This window comes from Dromiciops gliroides, chromosome 2 (assembly GCF_019393635.1).
Source record: "Dromiciops gliroides isolate mDroGli1 chromosome 2, mDroGli1.pri, whole genome shotgun sequence".
NCBI lineage: Eukaryota > Metazoa > Chordata > Mammalia > Microbiotheria > Microbiotheriidae > Dromiciops > Dromiciops gliroides.
The window spans coordinates 577,478,620-577,496,650 of record NC_057862.1 but is presented as its reverse complement, the minus strand read 5'-3'; the positions used below and the strand labels follow the sequence as shown (position 1 = coordinate 577,496,650).

General features: G+C 38.5%; 2 protein-coding genes across 5 annotated transcripts in view; one reads left to right on the top strand and one right to left on the bottom strand.

The window, feature by feature from the left end:
- Positions 1-3,575: 3,575 nt before the first annotated feature.
- On the bottom strand, positions 3,576-16,807 carry FBXO48 (F-box protein 48). 4 transcript variants are annotated; one of them, XM_043988381.1, is made up of 4 exons: positions 14,860-15,258; positions 10,862-11,203; positions 7,264-7,322; positions 3,576-4,500 (listed from the first exon to the last, which is right to left on the bottom strand). In XM_043988381.1, exons 2-4 carry the CDS (start codon positions 11,165-11,167, stop codon positions 4,404-4,406), a joined length of 462 nt encoding a protein of 153 aa, XP_043844316.1. In that variant the 5' UTR covers positions 11,168-11,203; positions 14,860-15,258; the 3' UTR covers positions 3,576-4,403. The 4 variants fall into 4 exon arrangements, with proteins under 4 accessions (XP_043844316.1, XP_043844313.1, XP_043844314.1 ...); XM_043988378.1 differs by lacking the exons at positions 3,576-4,500; positions 14,860-15,258 and adding an exon at positions 16,524-16,807 and having other exon boundaries at positions 6,631-7,322; XM_043988379.1 differs by lacking the exon at positions 3,576-4,500 and having other exon boundaries at positions 6,631-7,322; positions 14,943-15,258.
- The window catches only part of APLF (aprataxin and PNKP like factor), a 61,230-nt gene continuing 57,934 nt past the window's right edge, over positions 14,736-18,031 (top strand). Inside the window, 2 exon segments of the mRNA XM_043981110.1 lie at positions 14,736-15,138; positions 15,184-15,464. Of these exon segments, the coding sequence (XP_043837045.1) occupies positions 14,736-15,138; positions 15,184-15,464 (684 nt within the window).

The window sequence follows — 18,031 nt, the reverse complement described above, 5'->3', positions numbered from 1 at the left end:
CCTAGCTCTAAGCCTATCTCTTTATCCACTTAACACCATGATACCTCTCTAGATACATATGATACAATATCAACTACTAAAAATATGTTTTGCCTTCCCAAGACATTTAATATTTCACTGGGTCCGGAAATCTATTATTTCATTTCAGCAGATTATAATAGCAATAATAACACTTTACTAGATCTTACTGAAATTTGGCTCCCCCCTGAAGACATAAGCTCCTTGGCCACCCTTTTTAGTACCAGCTGCACCTTCACTCACTCTCTTGGGCTCCCTGGTTGAGGTAGGGGAGTTGGAATACTCCTGCCTCCCCACTGTCACTTTCAGGTTCTCCCCCTACCTCAATCCTGTAGTAACTTCTCTTCCTTTGAGGTTCATGCTATTCAATTCAAATCCCAGTAGCAGTTGTCTACAAACTTTCCTTCACTGAGGTCAGTACCTGAATCACACAGTAAAGCTTAGGAACAATCATGTTACCTCCCCACCCCTCTTCTGCCACCACTTCAATATATTCCAGTGACTCCCTATTGCCCCAGGATCAAATACAAAATGTTCTTTTGGGCATTCAGAGCCCTTCAGAGTAGTGCCCTTTCTACATTTCCAGTCTTCTCATGCTTTATGCCCTGCTACATACTCTTGGATTCAGTAAAACTGGCTGCCTGTTCTATGGACAAGATACTCCATCTCTTGAATCTGGGTTTTTCCTCTGGGCGTCTCCATGCATGTCTGGAACACTTTCCCTCATTAGCTTCTTCTACTGACTTGTCTGGCTTCCTTTAGGTCCCAACTAAAGTCCCATTTGCTTCAGGAAACCTTTCCTAAGTCCTCTTAATTATAGTGTCCCATTTTCTATATTATCACACACATATATATCATACGTGTATCATATGTATGGCTATAAAATTTGTTTGCGTATTGTCTCTTCCATTATATTTCAAGCTCCTTGAGGGCAGGGGTTGTCTTTTGCCTGGTTTTGTAACCCCAGCCTTTAGCACAATGCCTGGCACATAACAGGCACTTAATATATATTAATTGATTATATAGATGTATCCTCTACTCCAATGAATATTGGCCAGATATAAATTGCTTCAAAGAGCTAGAGAACGACAGCTAGATTAAAATATCTTGAAGAAATATACCTTAAAAACATTGAGATTTTGTAGGCACTAGAGAGAATTTGTGGTATTTTTTTTTTCCTGGACAATGAGGGTTAAGTGACTTGCCCAGGGTCACACAGCTAGAAAGTGTCAAGTGTCTTGAGGCTAGATTTGAACTCAGGTCCTCCTGGTTCCAGGGCTAGTGCTTTATTCACTGCGCCTCCCCGTGGTGATTTTTTTAAAAAATGGGAGAGTCACCAGATTTGTATTCTTAATGTCAAAATAATCAATATGTTTCTTGAGAAAGTAGAAATGTCATTAAAAAAATCAATCAAGAGAAAATGGACTAAACCAACTATACACGGAGAAAGTTAGTGCTGGAAGAAATACAATTTCAAGAGCATTGAGGGATCAATTTTCAAGATATCTGAAAGAGGGAAAGATACCAATAGCATGGGGAAAAAAATCACAGACCTTGTTCCCAAACCCAAGGCAATTAAGAGAATATCTATAATTACTCTTTCAGATGGTTACTTTCCTATATTGACCAAAATTTTATGAGAGTAATTTACACATGCATTGATCTTTGATGAGGGTTTTGAGAACAGGGAGGCTTTTTATAAACAATATTCTCCAGTAGATCGCATCTTTACAATAACACAGTTGACTGAAGGATATGATTTAGAAGGTGGCCCAGGGGGTAGATGCCTTGTGGGTGATGTATAGGAAGATGTAGCCAGGAGTCATAGGATCAAGCACTAATAGTTCACCAATTCCATTACTGGACGGAGTGACCACAATAGGGAGTTCAGAGACCTGCTGAAGTGTAGAAGTAGGTGGTGAGAAGACCCCAGCTCTTTAAAATTACTTTCTTTTGTTATTTCACATTCATCCACTAGATGGTGCTCTGAGGTCGCCATTCAGGGAGTCAATTTGACTGAGTAAACATTGTTACTTTTGTGATTGTAGCCCAAGGTTCTCGAAAATCTTCTGGTTTATTTTAAGCTGTTGAGGTAATGCAGATTCCAATGTGCTGCAAATACTATTCTGAAAAGTTTCAGTTTTATAGTGAGCATTCTTTTAAACCAAGAGATTTGTTTTTCAAGCACAATTTTGAAAAACACAAAAATGTTGAATGATTCATTGAACAGTTCCAATGAATTTTAATTTAAAAATTCTTTAAATGCCAATGTATTCAAACTCTCTTGTTTTCTCCTATTCACAGTAATACATATTAAAAAAAATAAACAACATGGCATGGTAGTGTGTACTTGTAATACCTGCTATTGAGGAAAGCTGAGGTTAGTGAATCTCTCTAGGTCTCAGGAATTCTGAGCTTCAGTAGGGCTAGAAACTATTTGATATCTTGCCCACACTAAGACTAGTACCAATATGAAATTGAGAGTGAGGGGGCATCAGGCGGACTAAGGACGGGCAAATCAGCACAAATAGGAGAGAGATCAAGTTTCAAACCTTCCTGCTGATCGGTAGTGGGATCGGGCTACATTTCCAGTCTGAGTGAGATAGAAAGGCCTCGCCTCCAAACACACAAACAAATAAATGAATAAACAAAATAGACAAATAAATAAATAAACCAACCAGTGTAATATAAATCTTGAAACCATTCCATCATTATAGGATTTTAAAGAGCATTACTGGAATTTTCATTCTACAACAAAAACCTCAAGAGTGGGGTGGGGAGGAATTCAAGTGCATAGTAAAAATAAAGCATTATATGCCTTAATGTGTTCAAGAGCTTAGGAATAGAACAATCACAAGTGAATAATTCTATAGCATTTATACCTTGAGTCAGTTTGTTTTGTTAACTTTTGAAGGTTATTTATTTTAATCCATGGCATCAGATCTACTGCTGGAAGCACCTTCTAATGTGAGGCTAGCTAATCCATTTACCCAATTTTACACCAGGAAGTCCTTTTTTTGTGGTTTTTCAGTTTCTTTCAAGTTCTTTTCCTAGACTTTTTCCTCTATGTATTTGCATACAGGTGGTATTTTTTCTGGCATTCTAACAGGATATTAGAATGTTCCTATTAATCTGCCACTCATTAACTCAGTATTCTTTTGATTTTTCCAGTAAATCTTCAGTAGTAATCCATTATGATGAAAAAGCATTTGTTGGCAAGTTATTTAGAAAAGAGACCTCAGTGACTAAGGATGAACATGTATCAAATATATATAATCTTGAATTTGAAACACTAAACTACATATGTATATTTACATATGTATGTGATTGATTCTGTCTTACATTACAAAAGAAAACACTTAAATATATAAACATATAATTTACATTAAATGGCAGAAGGTTGGCCCAGTGGATAGTCTTGGATCAGAGTCAGGAACACCTGAGTTCACATTCTACCTTAGACATTTCATAGTTGTGTGGCCCTGGGCAGGTCACTTAACTTTTCTCAGCCTCAATTTCTTCATCTGCAAAATGGGGATAATAATAACACCTACCTCATAGAGTTGTTGTGAAGATAAAGTGATATATTGTATATGAAATATTTTGTTGATCTTAAAGTATAATATAAATTCTATTATTGTTATTATTATTATAAGTGCATTGCAAGGGGAAAGCAATTCAACAGCTTGGGTAAAAATAGTTAAAGGAGGTAGTCACTCTTTCAGATTAGTAAAAGAAACTTTTACATAAAAGATGGTCCTTTAGGAAATGCCAAAAGTGATAAAAAGGAGACAAATTAGCCAGGAAAGATTGAAAACAAAAGACACAAAACTCTACTAGTTACTTTTTTTATCTGTGTGTTTACATACATATACACATGTGAGACATAAGCCTAAAGAGAAATATTAGAAATGACCATAAAGGTCATCAATTATATGAAGCAGACAACTTAGGACAAGCTATCCACCATAGGATGGGATAGGTGTAAGTAAATTGTAAGTTCTTTGAGGGCAGAGACTGCATAGATCTTATTCATCTTTGTATCTCCCAGTAATGGCAGTGCCTTATAGAGAATAGGTACTCAAAGAACACATACTAAATCAAATGGAAATAACTTAGTTTTTAGATTCTGATTTACACCTGAAACAAACTTTTTAAGGTTTATCAGATGAGGGGAAAGGGTGTGAAAACATTTCATAGCAATAAATTGCAGTACAAATGGTCTGAGGTGGTTCTAAATCAGGTTAATCCAATGGGATCAGGCTCAGGATTGGGATATGTTGTGGGTCATATGATAAAAAGTTTATCTAATGGTCAAAGTAAATTCAATAAGGATATATAGCATCGACTCAAGTAGACATGTTTCCCCTCTGCCTCTGCATCTGTCACTGCTGGAGAGTATCCAGCGAATGGCAACCAGAATGATGAAGGGCCTTGTCACATGGAGACTGGTTGAAGTGCGGATGTTTAGCCTGTAGAAGACTTAAGGAAAATATAACAGATGTGATCAAGTATTTGAAACACTATCATGCAGAAGAGGAACTATCAACAAAGTAAAAGCAATTAGCATCTATATAGTGCATTAAGGTTTGCAAAGTACTTCATGAATATTATCTCGTTTTATCCTCAGAGTAACCCTGGAAGGTAACTGTTATCACCCTCATTTTATAGATGAGGAAACTGAGGCACAGAGATTTTAAGGGACTTGCCCAGGGTAACAGTGTCTGAGGTAGGATTTGAATGCAGAGCTTCCTTTCTCCAAGTCCCATGCTCTATCCACTGTACCAACCAGATGCCTTCTAATTAGATTGTTTGTATCAAGAAGACAGAACCAGGAGCAATAGGTTGTGATTGTAAAGAGATAGATTTATACTTGATAGCAAGAAAACCTTCTAAACAGAGCTATTCAAAAGGAGAATGGGCTAACTCAGGAGGGGTGGGTTCCTCCTTCTTGGAGGTCTACAGAGAGAGGATGAACAATTAGATGTCAGGTATATTATAGCATGGATACCTTTTGGTTGTGAGTTGAATTAGATGACTGTGAGTCTATGATTCTACAAGTGATCCAAAAGATAGAGAAGTAGGTACCCATAACACACCTGAGTGCTACTTTATCCAGATTAAAATATAATTGGGAGGGGCAGCTTGGTGGCTCAGTGGATAGAGCACCGGTCTTGGAGTCAGGAGTACCTGAGTTCAAATCCAGCCTCAGACACTTAACACTTACTAGCTGTGTGACCCTGGCAAGTCACTAAACCCCAATTGCCTCACTAAAATAAAAAAAAAAAATATATATATATATATATATATATATATATATAATTTGGAAATATTTAACAAAATAAATAAAATGCATTAAGATCTGTTTTACATTTTTTTTAGGTGGGGCAATGAAGGTTAAGTGACTTGCCCAGGGTCACATGGCTAGTAAGTGCCAAGTGTCTGAGGCCGGATTTGAACTCAGGTACTCCTGACTCCAGGGCTGGTGCTCTATCCACTGTACCACCTAGCTCCCCCCATGTTTTACATTTTTAAACTAAGTCAATATGTGGCCTTCAGGGATCCTTCTGTATGGATTAGTGACTCTCTTCAATTTGAGTTTGATACCACTACACTAGACACAGAGGAAGGAGGAGACCGTGTTTCAAAATCTAAGTTCAATACACTGATTAGCTGCTTGAACCTTAGGCAAGTTTCTTCACCTTGCAACATGTTCCCTTATTGGTATAATTTGCCTGTATAGCCATGGGACTCTTGTAGGGATAACATGAGAGAATGAATGAATGAATGAATGGATAGGAAAATACTGCCAAATGCAAAGTGCTGTTTGTGTCTGACAGATGGTGACTGGATTACAAGGTTGAGCTTCAATACAGTGCATATTAAACAGTACTGGGATCTTTGTTAAATTTTTTTTTCTTGTCAATTATTTTGCTGCTATAACAAGAATATACCAAGCATTATGCTGAGCATTTTACAAATATTATCTCATTTGATCTTCACAACAACTCTAGGAGGTAGGTGCCATTATTATCCACATTTTATATTTGAGGAAAGTGAGGCAGACAGAAATTAAGTGACTTATCAAGGGTCACACAGCTAGTAAGTTTCTGAGACTGGATTTAAACTCAGGTCTTCCTAATTCCAAGTCCAGCATTCTATCCATTGTACCACTTAGGCTGCATACTAATGATTCATAGATAGGTAATTCAATTATTAAGCACTTAATAGGTATCAGGCCTAAGTGCCAGGAATACAAATACTAGGGGTAAAAGTTAATCTTTATCATAGGAGCTTAGATTCTAATGGGAGAAGGTGGAAAAATCCAGAGTCAGGAGTAGAGCCAGGAGAGAATCATCTTCTTAATATACTCTCTGCCTTTTTGCCTGGACCTCAGCGTCCTCATATGTAAAATGAGACAGTTGCACTAGAAACAATATTGAAACAGAAGTAATGGAAAACAGTGTAAACAATAAAGGATACAATATAAACCAGAATACTAATATATGAGTAAAAAAGTCTAAAGAAACTGGAAAAAAATTTCACATGTAGGCAGAAACATATTCAAGGTAAAAATATGTGGTAATAAAAATACCTTACAGCTGTATGACATTTCCAAGTGCTTTAATATTCTTTATTTGGTCAGATCTGTTTGCTGTTATAACATCTAAACACATCTAGGTAGAGAAGAAAGCTTGCTTATGGTTGGAGATATTTCCCCAAATAGCTGGGTTTTTTTTTAAATTATTTTTGCATGTCATAGAACACAATTTAAGAGTACACTATTTTGAACAAATTCTCTTTCTGAAGATAACTTTTCATTTAAAATATTAGAAACAACAATTTATTCAAACTATAATATATAGTATTTTATAAAACCAATCAGCCGTTTAGTATGTTTTTTTTAAAAACAGCATCACTGGAATGTCCATCCTTACAATAAAAATATCAACTAAAACTTTTTTGGGGGAAGGGGTAAAGTGCAAAATAAAAATAAAGATTTATATTTCATATAATGTTCTTTTTAAAAGTTAAGAAATAAAACAAATGAACACTGAGCAAATAAAGCTACCCAGAATTTGCACCATAACAATGTTTGCTTTTAACTCTTGGAAGCTGAGACGTCTTCTGGATTTTTCAGTTTATCTTTCAAGTTCTGCTTCTAGAATTTCCCCCCAAGTATCTGCATCCATAGGGCACATGTTTTTTTCTGGTAGGCTAATGGGAGAGCAAATGTTGCTGTACCTGCCACTCAGCCATTCATGCTTTACCTTACTCTTCCAGTAGTTCCTCAGTAGTGTTACCTGAAAAAAGTAAGCCATTATCATTTAAAAACAGTTTGATATTTTGTTTTCTGGTTATTCAGAAGACAGACAATACAGAGCAGGGATGAGCACAGATGAAATACACACATACATATACATACATACATATGTACATAGAATGTTAAATGTAAAATATAGGAATAACTTTATATTCTACACAGTGCACTCATGGGGACAAAGAAATAACTGAAGAGTTGCTTGGGCAGGGTATGGTTAAAAGAAGTAGTCAGTTCCATTCTGAAGAGCAGAACAAATTTTCATGAAGCAGTTGGGAATTGTTTAAAGAAACAGGGAATACACCAAACTTTTTAAAAGAGCATTTGAAGGAATGGGGTCTGCAAACTAGGTCAGTGTACTTGACTTTGATTTCCAGCAAAGATCTAGGATGTATTCTTAAGGGATGTTTACTGAACATAAAGGAAAGTCTTCCTTATGAAGAGCTAGCATGGCTTCATGAAGAATAGTAACTCTTGGCAGCCTAACCTTCCTTCCTTTTAGGACAGCACCTTTCCTGGGGCAACTCCCCTAACTTGCATTTCCACTCAGGCACTGAGGATCTCAGCATCTGTTGACTATTTCTGCTAAGAATTTAGCCTGAGCAGCTGGGTTGTTAATCATGTACCTCAACTAGTACACTTCCTATTGATAACGAGCTAGTCACCTTAATTGGCTTTTAAAGGTATGTACTAAAATTATATAGTAAAAACAGTGGGCATAAAATACAAACACCCCCTCTCTGAGAAAAGAGGATGCACTCTACCCTTGCACATACCAGATCACTGGGGAAGGTTGGCTCAAGTACAAAGTTCAAAAGTAGTGAGATACACATATATGGAACCATGTAGCAAAAGGGTACCTCACAAGTCCTGGTTGTTGGGAATCCTTTTTTCCCTCTATGGAGTTCTCATGAAATTCCCTGTGCGTGTAGCTCTTTGCTGGATTCTGAGTCTTACTGCCATTCTAGAGTCATTCTAGTACGCATTCTGTCATGAAGAACTATATTTCCTGAAGCTGCTTTTTCTCTCTCTGATGGTTCTCTTTCTATATCTCTGTGTTTGTACTTTCTCTTTTGTGTGTCTCTTTCTGCAGCTTCCTTTTGGAAGTATTGTTTCCTATTGGTTCAGGGTTGTCAATAACATGGTCATGAGGATTGTAGAGGGGCATAACACTCCCTCATTCAGTTTCATTTACTCTTTATCCAATGGCCCAAAATCCTATGATCTTTTCAAATAGATTGAGGGATTAGACATGCATTATAATGAAATTACAGGAAAATTCTTCAATACCTAGTATACTCTATTGATCAATTGGTTAATTGGAGGAAAAGGTAGAATCCTACCCTTATACTCAACAGAGTTATTAGTTTGGTAGATAAAGGGGATGATGCAAATAAATTTTACTTAGATATTAGCAGAATATTTACTAAAATCTCACAATGTTCCTATGGAAAATTTTGAGAGATGTATTCTAGATGACAGACAATTTGGTGTATTTGGACCTGTTGGAATAAGTGGATTTCAAGAGTAGTCATCATTTGTTTACAATGTCACCTTGCTAGGAGTCCTCCAATGAATCAACTCAGGGATTTGTGCTTGGATCTATGATGTTTATTATTTTTGCCAGTGACTTAGATAAAGGTATCCATGGCAGGCTTATCAAATTTATAGATGATACAAAGTTAGGAAGGATAGCTAATATGATGGATGCTAAAATCATGATTCAAAAAGAAAAGAGTAAAATTTAAAATTAAAGTTGAACTCAAAATATCAATTTCATAAGCAGGAGATAGGAGAGGTATGGTAAAATAGCAGTTTGTCTGAAAAAGATCTAGGGGTTTCAGATGGCTTAAAGCTCAACAAGTCAATAGAGTGATGTGGCAGCCAAGAAAGCTAATGTGATCCTATACCCTAAGGAGGTGAAAGAGGCAAAGGATCTATATGTACAAAATTGTGTATAATAGCAAAGAACTGGAAACTAGGAGAGGTGACAACATATTGGGTAAACAACTTATGGCATAGAAATATAATGGAATATTATTGTGCCATAAAAATGATGAAATGGAACAGTTTTAGAGAAACCCAGGAAGACCTGTGTGAACTGATGCAGAGTAAACTGAGAACTAGGAGAATAATTTATACAATAGTAAGATTATTAAGAAAAACAAATTTGAAGACTTGTAAACTCTAATCAATGGAATAACTAATTTTAGAGTAGTAATGATGAAATGCGCTACTCATCTCTTGACAGAGAGGTTAAAGACTTAAGATGCAGACACAATATAGGGACTTATTTGGCTTGACTCTGTTATTTGTTATAAGGACTTTCTCTTTTTCTTTTATTTCCAAGAGGGTGGGGAGGGTAAGGTGGAATAGAGATCGGATAGTAGGAAAAAAAGAAAAAAAAAGAGTCAATGAGCTATCTTTTTAAAAAATGCAGAGAACAGAAGGAAGAACAGAAAGTAGCAAAGACATAAAAAGTGGAGATTTGTAATTTCATGTAAAATCCTTTTATTCTGTTCTTGTACATGTATGTATACATGGAAATACCTATTTTAGTCAATGTTTGTTAAGTTCAGAATTAAAATGTAACCTCTATAAATATCCATTTCCTTGACCATCATCCCTCTCTTTATGACTTAGTATTAAAAAACACTGTGTTCCTAAACATAAGAAAGGCAGAATGTCAAGGAATAAGTAAGTGAAAATCCCACCATACTCTGTCCTGGTAAGATTACATCTAAAGCACTGTGTACAGTTTGGGGATCCATAGTTTGAGAAACTGAAGTGCCCATAGCAGTGAAAAGCCTCGGATTCATGGCATATGAGGATGGTGAAGGAAAGGAGGGGAATGAGGCTGTTTAGTCTAAAGAAGTGTTAAAGGGAACATGTTAGGGATCTTCAAGCATTTGAAGGGCGATCATACGGAAGAAGGATTGTTGTGGATGGTCCCAAAAGGCAGAATTGGGAACAATGGGTAAAAGTAACAAAGAAGCCAATTCAGGCTTGATATAAAGAAAACTTTAAAAACTCTTCATAGGATCACGGATCTAGAGGTAGAAAGGATGTGAAGGCCATATCAGAAGTGGAATGGGATGCTTCTGGAGAATGCAGTGTGTTCTCCTCACTAGAGTAGAGGCCTTTTAGCAAAGTCCAGGCTATTGTTTGGCTGGCTTGGCTGTACAGGAGACTCTTTTTTCAGGTACTAGTTGAAACAGATGCCTGCCAAGGACTCTTCCAACTCTGAAATGTTGTAATTCTGCGAGTTAAGGCCTCCCCTCAAATTTTCCATATTGCCTATATTGGCATTTGTATATATATATATATATATACATGGTGAAATAAGGATAGTGTTATAAGGATATTTTGTTAGAAATTATGATGGATAAGTTATGGGAAGTGGTTTTGAGTTTTATAATGCACAAATATGGGAAACTGGGGGATTTTTAGGATGATTTACTATTTCTTTTTTTGTTTTTGTTACAAACTTATAACACAGCAATTTTCAGTATTTAAACTTACCCTCCATGAATATCCATTTCCTCGATCACCATCTATTTCTTTTTGACATATAGCTCTAACAGTCAAACAGTGGTGTTTCCATAAATAGTCACAATTCTCGATTGCTTGATTCCAGCTCTTACATGTTGTTGCAGCCCGGCATAAACTCTGAATGTCGAGTTGGCTAAAAATTTTAAAAGTGACTTCTGGAGGTAATATTTTGACAAAATTGTTTTTGTTTTCTTTCTTCTTCTTATCAGGACAAACGGAGTTCAGTTCTTTACCATCAATAGGTGAATTGCTATTTCTCTTGGAGATTTTCTGCATAATTTGATGTTTTGGCAAATCTGTTTCATATGTGACCTAAAACAATATTATACATTCATTTTCTTTCTTCAGAACATCCTATAGATTCTACTCACATGTTATCATTTTATTCTATTCAAGAATCACTTTCTTTTCCTAAATGAAGACATCCCCCATATCTGTAACAATGTAGGAATAGTAAATGTTAAGCATTTGAACCTCATGAGGACCCTTGAAGGTAGTGTAAAAATTATTATCTCTGTTTTATAGATGAGGAGAGAAGAGTTTAGAAAAGTTAAATGACTTGACCAAGGTTACATAGTAAGTGGTGCAGTTGGCCTTAAATATACTGACTCCAAGTCCAGGGTTTTTTCTAATATATTACACTAATCTTAAATAATGTAGGAATGTGCTTCCAAATGGCAGAATCTATGTTTTAGTTTAGAATGTTTTAACCCCAGCTTATTGCTCATCAGTTAGTAAATATGTAAAATTCAATTCCTTTAAACTCTTATAAAATTAGGATACTTGATTTTCTAGCAGAACTGACAATGACAAAAAATATTATGCCCATTAATCTCTTAGTTGTTGATTGTGAATTAGTTGTGAATAGGCTTATTACATAGTTTGTGCAAGAAAGTTGGGCTTTTCAAAAACTTAATGGGTTATTTTTTTAAAGTAGCATAGTTTCTAAAAGCATTTATTGTAGTAGAAAGAATACTGGATTTGGAGTCACTCTTCAATTTACTCCTTTTCTGATTTTTTTTTTTGGGGGGGGTGGGACAATGAAGGTTGGTCACACAGCTAGTGAGGCTGGATTTGAACTCATGTCCTCCATTCACCAGGGCCGGTGCTTTATCCACTGTGTCATCTAGATGCTCCTCTGATTTCTTTTATTCACAAACTCTGAACCTTCGTTTCCTCACCCATCAAATGGACTAACATAAGAATTTTTATACTCATTCACAGGAGTGCTGGGAGAAACAACTCAAAATGTGCCCTACTACTAGTAGTTCATTTCGGCACTAAAGTAATAATAATAAATAAAAAATATTATAAAATAAAAATAGGTATAAAACAAATATATAAAGTATAAATCTAAAATAAAAAATTATACTTAGCATTTATTAATGTGCCAGGAATTGTAAAGTGTTTTACAATTATTATCTCATTTGATCCTCACAACAACTCTGGGAGATAGGTGCTATTATTATCTATTATCTCCATTTTATGGATGAGGAAACTGAGCCTGACATTAGTAAAGTGATTCCTGACTCCAGGCCCAGCACTTTAGCTACCTAAAACCATCTGAAATTGCTAAGGGGTTGAGATTAGAGTCATAAAGGACCAAGTCTAAACTACACAGTTTAATGGTATAATTTGTGCTTTGGAAATCATGCCTGGAGTTATCCATGCAGTACCATTAGTTGCAAAGATAGGAAGACACACAGGGTTATATGACTATTTTTTCCACAAATAACTATGTGTACTACTGCTTTGTAGGTTAGATTACTGAGCTAATGATGTGGAGGATTAATTTTCTTTTGTGCCTGTCATTTTCATTGTGGTATACCAATACTTAACTGAAATCTTAGCTGACTAGGATCACCAATGGGACAAGGCAAGAACAGGGATGGAAGATAAGGTTCTTTCTATACACCACTAAGACCAACTTCTTCCTCCCTATAAACCAACTCAATGTTTACAAATACCAGTTTGAAGTGCCATATATTTTTCCATAAATGTGTTTAAAACACTATTTATGTTTCATTTATTTAGTTTTATATCCATATTACCAAGGCCTACATGTTCCTTTTAAAAACTGTATCAATTGTTAGCATGAAACACTTTAAAAAATTGAGTATGAGATCACTTCCTAAATTTGCTATTTAAATAATGAAAATAATAGCAACAAAAATCTAAAAAAGGACACCAGAAGTTGACAGAAAAACCAGACTTTTTGGTATTTTGTTAATGTACATGTTATGGGTTCTGAGAGCTAGACGTCCAGAGCATTCTATTGGTACCCAATGTTAGGAGAAATTGAAGTGCCTCCAGCATATTGTGTGAATTCCCTAGGGTGACATTATGGAAGGATATAGATAAGAGTTGCTTAGAATGGGCAGGTATGCTAGGTATCACTGGAGGGAAGTCACAAATTGATGAGAACTTAGATCCATCTGAGAGCCAGCAAGATAGAGATTAAAACTGTAAATTATTTAAAATATATTATTTTATACATGGTCTCTTTTAAATGTCTATTTGTTTTACTGGTTACAAATTATTCCCTTCCTCCAAATTATTGCTCTTCTGAACTAGGTTTCTGTGTAGGGTTTTCTCCAAACAGTTTATTTTTATGTTTTATCTTATGTTTATTTTTATGCTTTGTTTCATTTCTCTCTTTTGAGCCAGTACTTGAGCTGAGGTTATGATGGTGATAATACAATAGAAGCCTTCTTTTCATTGCGTATCTGAATGTGGTCCTTAGGGCAAAATTATTAAGGTTTAACTTTTCAGTACCAGGGACCCTTAAATGTCCTGTAACTATCAAAGCCTTTCAGAGTTCCTAAATCTGTCACACCTTACCTCTAGTTTTTAAGTCAGGGTTACCAATCTAAGGGGGAATTTGTTTATATTTTAAATCATTTAAGCCTTTAGATTCTTACATCTCTAATTATAAAAAGACTTGGTCTTCATTCGGAGGTATTTCAACATCTTCTAGCAGCCGGTGGGTAAGGGTACCTTCCCTAGGTTCCTAAAACAGGACCTCTAAAACCAGCTGTTGTTCCTTCCACAAGACACTCCCTGAGTGGCCTTATACTTTCTCTCCCCATCTCTGAGTCCCGGTTTCTCTGAATTCCTTTAAGTCTCAATTAAACCTTCACCTTCTGCAAGCAGCAGTCCTCTACTACCTTCCCTCTGAGACTACCTCCCATTTGCCCTGCATATATCTTGTTTGTACATATGTTGTTTGCATGTTTTCTCTCCCATTGGACTTAAAGCTCTTGGAGAGCAGGGGCTGTCTTTTGCCATTCTTCGCACCCCCGTGCTTGGCACATAGTAGGAGCTTAATAAGTGCTAACCGATTAATAAAAATGATATCCAGCAACCCATGATTTCTCCATATACTCCCCCTCACCTCCCAGGATTGTAAAAGGAACTTTGACAAATTTCTCTTGTGACTTAAAGTTACTAAGTGTCCCAGGTCTTTCCTTTCCTAGCGATGAGGACACTGGGCAACCCACTTTTAACTGCTGAGTTTCTTTTGAGTTCCTCCCCTGTAAAATGGTATAATACTTGCACTACCTACCTCACAAAGTTGTGAGATAAAAACACTTTGTAAACTTTAAGGTACCATTGCAAACCAGTAAGGTTTCTCCGCCCCCTTCCCCCCAGCTTTCAGTTTGCACGCAGCGGGTGACAGTCCTGGGCTGGAGATGACAGCTCCAGGAAGGAGAGGGCACGAGGCCTGGGAAGTGTCCCACTCTCGGGGAAGGATCTAGTCACCAGGCTTTAGGAGTGGGGACACACACGCCTACTCCTCGGTCCCCTCCCTCCCTCCTCCCCTTTATAATTTGGGAGTTTGACAATGACAAATAAACAACAAAGGTCCCCACCAACTGTCACCGAAGCTTGGCAGCCGCGCGACAGGCTCGCAGCATTCGCTGGCAATGGGAGCTCGCGCGGGCTGCCGGGAAATTCGAGTCCCCTACCTGCTGGGGCTTGGGTGTTCGTTACACGCCCCCGTCCCTACAGGTCTAAGGGCCGTTTAAATCCTCCAGAATTCGAATCCTACCCCATCGATCCAGCTTGCTCTACGCCCCGCCCACCTCGCCGTGCCAGATTCCTCCTTTCTGCGCAGGCGCAAAAGCGAGCCGCCCGGCGCCTGTTGGGAAGCGTAGTTTCTGGAGTCCAGATTAGACGAAAATGCGAAGGAAAGGCGGGAGGACTAAAGACTACAAGAACCAGAGCCTCGGAGAAACCGCGATGGGGTGGGACACGCTGGGGGCGTTAGAATCTTTGGACTAGTTTATGAGGGGAATACCCTTGTCTTCTCGGGACGGGGTCCGCAGAAGGGAGTCTCCCATGTTTAGGCAGCCTAGTTTCGGCCGAGTTCGGGAGTGCCCCGGTAAGGCGGAAGCGGCTTTTCTTACGTCTTCCGGTCACCGGCCGGCGAGGGGCCGCGGTGGGTAACTGGGCTCCAGCAGAAGCTCCTCTCGTCACGTCTGGGGGATTCGAGCTCGCGCCGACGGAGGGCGGTCCCCGGGTGGCCTTGTCGTGCGGGCCGACTGTGATCGGACCCGGGCCGCTGCTGGGTGTAAGTGTGAGAGCGAGCGGCTCCCCAGCCCGGCCCGGCTCGGCTCATGAGCCCACAGGTTCCTTTAAATAGCCAACAGCAACTACTTTTAAACGGGGGCGAGGATGCGTTTATGAGCAAAGTGCTTTGCACACCTCCCAGAGGCTCTTAAGCGTGCATTGCTATTTTCACTTTTTTAAAAACCAAGCTTGTCACTTTGTATCCTCGACGCCCTGGTGCGCTGGTAAATGGCTTAGCAACCGGCTCGGCAAAAACGCAGGATACATTTTCTTGGGACAATCAAAATAAACTAAGTCCTATTTGAAGCGTTCACCGGATTTCTGAGCTGGCCTCTGATTGAGCAGCATCGCTGCCTTTATAGCACGTAGGGTAGAACTTTGTGTGGAGCAGTGAACTTGGAGTCAGAAAGACTGGGTTGAAATCACACCTCAGATGCTTATTATCTGTGATTCTGGGAAGTCACAAAACCTTGATTTGCTTCAGTTCCCTCATCTGTAAACTAGGCATAATAATACCTCAGAGGGTTGTTGTGAGGATCAAATGAGATAACGTGTGTAAAACACTTTGCTGGTTATTGGAACAAATAAAATAGCACGCACTTGTGAGAGAGGTTCTGGATCTAAAAATTAGTTATACTCCTTCCATTTGACTGAGTAGAAACTTACCCTCTTACATATCTACATATGTTGAGGATTATTTTAGTCAGTGCCAAAAGGTATCTAGTCCAGTGTCCTTACTTTGAAGATGTGAAAACTGAGATAGAGTTAAAGCGACAGTGAGGGAAAAAATTGGCAAAGGTTACTGAAGGCTGTTCATCATCATCTGTAAACTCCTGGCTGGAGCTTCCAGTCTGTAAGGGAGGTTTTCAAAGATCCCCCCAGGTTAAACCCCATACAGGGACCCCAACTGTAAGGGCCTGCCCCTCCCCAACTGCTTTTCCCAGACTAACAAGAACCGACATTAAAAAGTCTTCTTTCAATGAAAGCAAAAAACCCCAACAGGGTTTATTCATGTGGAACAAACTTAGAGAAAAGGACAAAGAAAAGCAAGATATACAACCTGTAACCTTGGCCACCCTCTGTCTCTGTCGCCTTGCTCTGTGGGTATGGCTGGCCAATGCCAGGGTCGCCTCCCTCTCGCTTGCTGCTTGCTCTGTAGCTGCCTGTGCTTCTTGTCTCCTCCCTCTCCGGTGATAGCCTGTGGTCTGCTGTCCCTTGCTCTTCTTTCTCAGTCACTCCCCCCCTCATTATCCCTGCTCCTCTTAAAAAACCCTTCTCTCACATGAAACTGGGGCTGACCGCCCACATACTCCAAGCTAATTCGATGACACTCCTAGGTGCCGTGCCCAAGGCCTCCCCAAGCCGGGTGCTGGGCGGAAGGACCCAGGGTGTGACTGGGTTTTCCAAGCATATCCTGCTTCGTCAGGAGCTGGGTGTAGCCTGCCAGAGGCATACAAGCCGGCTTTCCAGTTTTAGCCTCTTACACATCTTTATGTTTTGCTTTAAGGTATGCAAAGTCCTTAATATGTTTTATCTCACTTGATCCTCAAGGACAACCCTGTGCTGCTATTATCCCTATTTTACAGATGAAATAATAACCCAGGCAGAGATTTAGTGACTTACCTAGGGTCACATAGGCAAGAAGTGTCTGAGGCAGGATTTGAACTCAGGTCTTTCTGACTCCCAAGTCCAGTGCTTTTATCCTTTGCCCACAGAAATTGTTCAAAAAGCAAAGATAAAAAGTACTTTTAAGAAACTGATTGTCATGAAATTTTAGAGCTGGAAGGGCAATCCTTAGAGATAATCTCGTTCCACATCCTTATTTTCCAGATGAGTTTCTTAGGGGATAGAGAGGTTAAATATGTCTAAAGTCACAGTTAGTAATGCAAGTGGCAAAGTTGAGACTGTCATTGGACCATGACTCCTAAGCCCAGTGTTGTTTCTCCCATTTTATTACTACCCAAGAATTTTATATGCATTCTAGAATTTAACCAATTTCCCTGCATTTGAATGAGAGATATGTTTGTGCTTTTCTTTTTTTTTTAAATAGAAGTGGCTTGGTTTTCATACACTAAATGCCACTCAAAGGTGCTAAGCCTTTCTTCCAAAGACTTTGTACTCAACTTTCAAATCAAGAAACATTTATGTACAAGGCATTGTGCTAAGTAGTTAGGCTACATGTACAAAAATAATTTCTGCCACAAAGCATAACACAAATTAATTTGAGGTGGGTGAATGAGTACAACTCGGGACTATGAGGAAAGTCTTCACAGAGGAAATAGAACCTGAGAGGCACTGAGAAGATAGTGTTGGCTTTATCAAGCTTTGGACATATTCATTTCTTCAGTTACTTAAAGAACTGGCAGATGTGGTTGCTAAACTACTGACATTCATTTTCAAAAGATTATGGAGAGGGGTAGCTAGGTGGTGCAGTAGATAAAGCGCCAGCCTTGGATTCAGGAGGGCCCGAGTTCAAATGTGACCTCAGACACTTGACACTTACTAGCTGTGTGACCCTGGAAAAGTCACTTAACCCTTATTGCCCCACCAAAAAAAAAGAAAAAAAGG

Excerpts from the sequence above, each read along its gene's own strand:
- FBXO48 (XM_043988378.1), bottom strand. The coding sequence starts at position 11,167 with ATGCAGAAAATCTCCAAGAGAAATAGCAATTCACCTATTGATGGTAAA. Across the intron at positions 7,323-10,861 it reads GAAATGGATATTCATGGAGG|GTAACACTACTGAGGAACTA; the intron begins GTAAGTTTAAAT and ends TACTTTTTTCAG.